General features: G+C 51.8%; 1 protein-coding gene across 1 annotated transcript in view; it reads left to right on the top strand.

Moving 5' to 3' along the window:
- The window catches only part of RFX5 (regulatory factor X5), a gene marked incomplete at its 5' end in the record, with an annotated part of 11705 nt that overhangs the window by 1312 nt on the left and 8131 nt on the right, over positions 1 to 2262 (top strand). Inside the window, 3 exons of the mRNA XM_057388482.1 lie at positions 4 to 92; positions 1441 to 1557; positions 2176 to 2257. Of these exons, the coding sequence (XP_057244465.1) occupies positions 4 to 92; positions 1441 to 1557; positions 2176 to 2257 (288 nt within the window). The remainder of the gene's footprint in view (positions 1 to 3; positions 93 to 1440; positions 1558 to 2175; positions 2258 to 2262) is intronic.

Raw genomic sequence — 2262 nt, 5'->3', positions numbered from 1 at the left:
GAGGCGGTTCAGGCGTGCGGGTGGATCCGCAACCACCTGGAGGAGCACACGGACACCTGCCTGCCCAAACAGGACGTGTACGACGCCTACAAGTGAGCGAGGGGAGCTGGGAATCCTCGGGAATATCCGGGAATTCCTTGGGAATATCTTGGGAGTGTCAGGATTCCTCGGGAATATGCCAGGAATATCCTGGGAATATCCTGGGAATGTCCTGGGAATGTCCTGGGATTTCTTGGGAATATCCTGGGAATGTCCTGGGAGTGCCGGGATTCCTCAGGAGTATCCTGGGAATGGAATATTCTGGGATTCCTTGGGAATGTCCTGGGAGTGCCACGACTCTTCCAGAATATCCTGGGAATGTCAAGGGAATTCCTTTGGAATACCCTGGGAATGTCCTGGGAGTTCCTCGGGAATGTCCTGGGAGTGCCAGGATTCCTTGGCAATATCCGGGGAATGTCCTGGGATTCCTCAGGAATATCCTGGGAATATCCTGGGAATTGCTTCAGAATGTTCTGGGAATATCGTGGGAATTCCTTGGGAATATCCTGGAAATTCCTTGGGAGTGTCCTGGGAATATCCTGGGAATGTCCTGGGATTATCCTGGGAATATCCTGGGAATATCCTGGGATGCCTTGGGAATATCATGGAAATATCTTGGGAATATCCTGGGAGTGCCGGGATTCCTCAGGAATACCCGAGGAATTGCTTGGGAATACCCTGGGAATGTCCTGGGAATTCCTTCGGAATGTCCTGGGAATATCCTGGGGATTCCTTGGGAATATCATGGGAATTGCTTGGGAATGTCCTGGGATTCCTTGGGAATGTCCTGGGAATGTCCTGGGAATGTCCTGGGATTCCTCGAGAATGTCCTGGGAGTGCCGGGATTCCCCAGAAATTCCTTGGGAATATCCTGGGATTCCTCAGGAGTATCCTGGGAGTGCTGGGATTCTTTGGGAATATCCTGGGAATTCCTTGGGGATGTCCTGAGATTCCTCGGGAATGTCCTGGGAATATCCTGGGAATTGCTTGGGAATATCCTGGGAATATCATGGGATTATCCTGGGAATACCCTGGGAATTCCTCAGGAATATCCTAGGAATTGCTTGGGAATGTCCTCGGATTCCTCGGGGATATCCTGGGAATTGCTTGGGAATATCCTGGGAATTGCTTGGGAATGTCCTGGGAACAGAATATCCTGAGAGTATCAGGATTCCTCGGGAATATCCTGGGAATTCTTTGGGAATATCCTGGGAATGTCCTGGGAATACCCTGGGAATGGAATATCCTGGGAATAGAATATCCTGGGGATTCCTTGGGAATATCCTGGGAGTGCCGGGATTCCTCAGGAATATCCTGGGGATTCCTATGACCTGGAAACCCCAGAATTCCTGGGGATTATCCCGGAATTCCCCCTCTGGATCCGCTGTCCCGTCCCCGCAGGCGTTACTGCGACAACCTCGGGAGCCGCCCGCTGAGCACGGCCAACTTCGGGAAAATCATCCGGGAAATCTTCCCCAACATCAAAGCCCGGCGCCTGGGCGGCCGCGGACAGTCCAAATATCCTTCCTGGCATTTTCCCTGGATTTTTCCCCATTCCCGAGGGTTGAATTCCCAGTTTTTCCCATTCCCGAGGGGGTCAATTCCCGTTTTTCCCTGTTCCCGGTTTTTCCCCATTCCCAAGAGTTCAATTCTCCATTTTTCCCCATCCCTGACGGGTCAGTTCCCATTTTTTCCCCATTCCTGTTTCTTCCCCATCCCCAGTTTTTCCCTATCCCCGGATTTTCCCCATCCCCAAGGATTCAGTTCCCGTTTTTTCCCCATTCCCATTTTTACCCCATTCCCGTTTTTCCCCCATCCCTAAAGGGTCAGTTCCCATTTTTTCCCAATTTCCCCAGGGGTCAGTTCCCATTTTTTCCCCGTTCCTGGTTTTTCCCAATTCCCATTTTTTCCCCATTCTCATGTTTTCCCTGTTACCCAGGGGTCAGTTCCCAGTTTTTCCCCATCCCCACTTTTCCCCCATCCCCAAGGATTCAGTTCCCGTTCTTTCCCCATTCCCATTTTTACCCCATTCCCGTTTTTCCCCCATTCCCAAGGGTCAATTCCCATTTTTTCCCCATTCCCAAGGGTTCAGTTCCCATTTTTTTGGGGTCAGGGCAATCCTTAACCCGTCCCCACGTACTGTTATGGTGGGATCCGGAGGAAGACCGTGGTCAGCCTTCCTCCCCTGCCCAGCCTGGACCTCAAAGCCACCGAGAGCGTGAG

This window comes from Malurus melanocephalus, unplaced genomic scaffold, assembly GCF_030028575.1.
Source record: "Malurus melanocephalus ecotype Western Australia unplaced genomic scaffold, MMel_1.1 scaffold_1993, whole genome shotgun sequence".
NCBI lineage: Eukaryota > Metazoa > Chordata > Aves > Passeriformes > Maluridae > Malurus > Malurus melanocephalus.
This window is presented reverse-complemented; position numbering and strand designations above follow the sequence as displayed.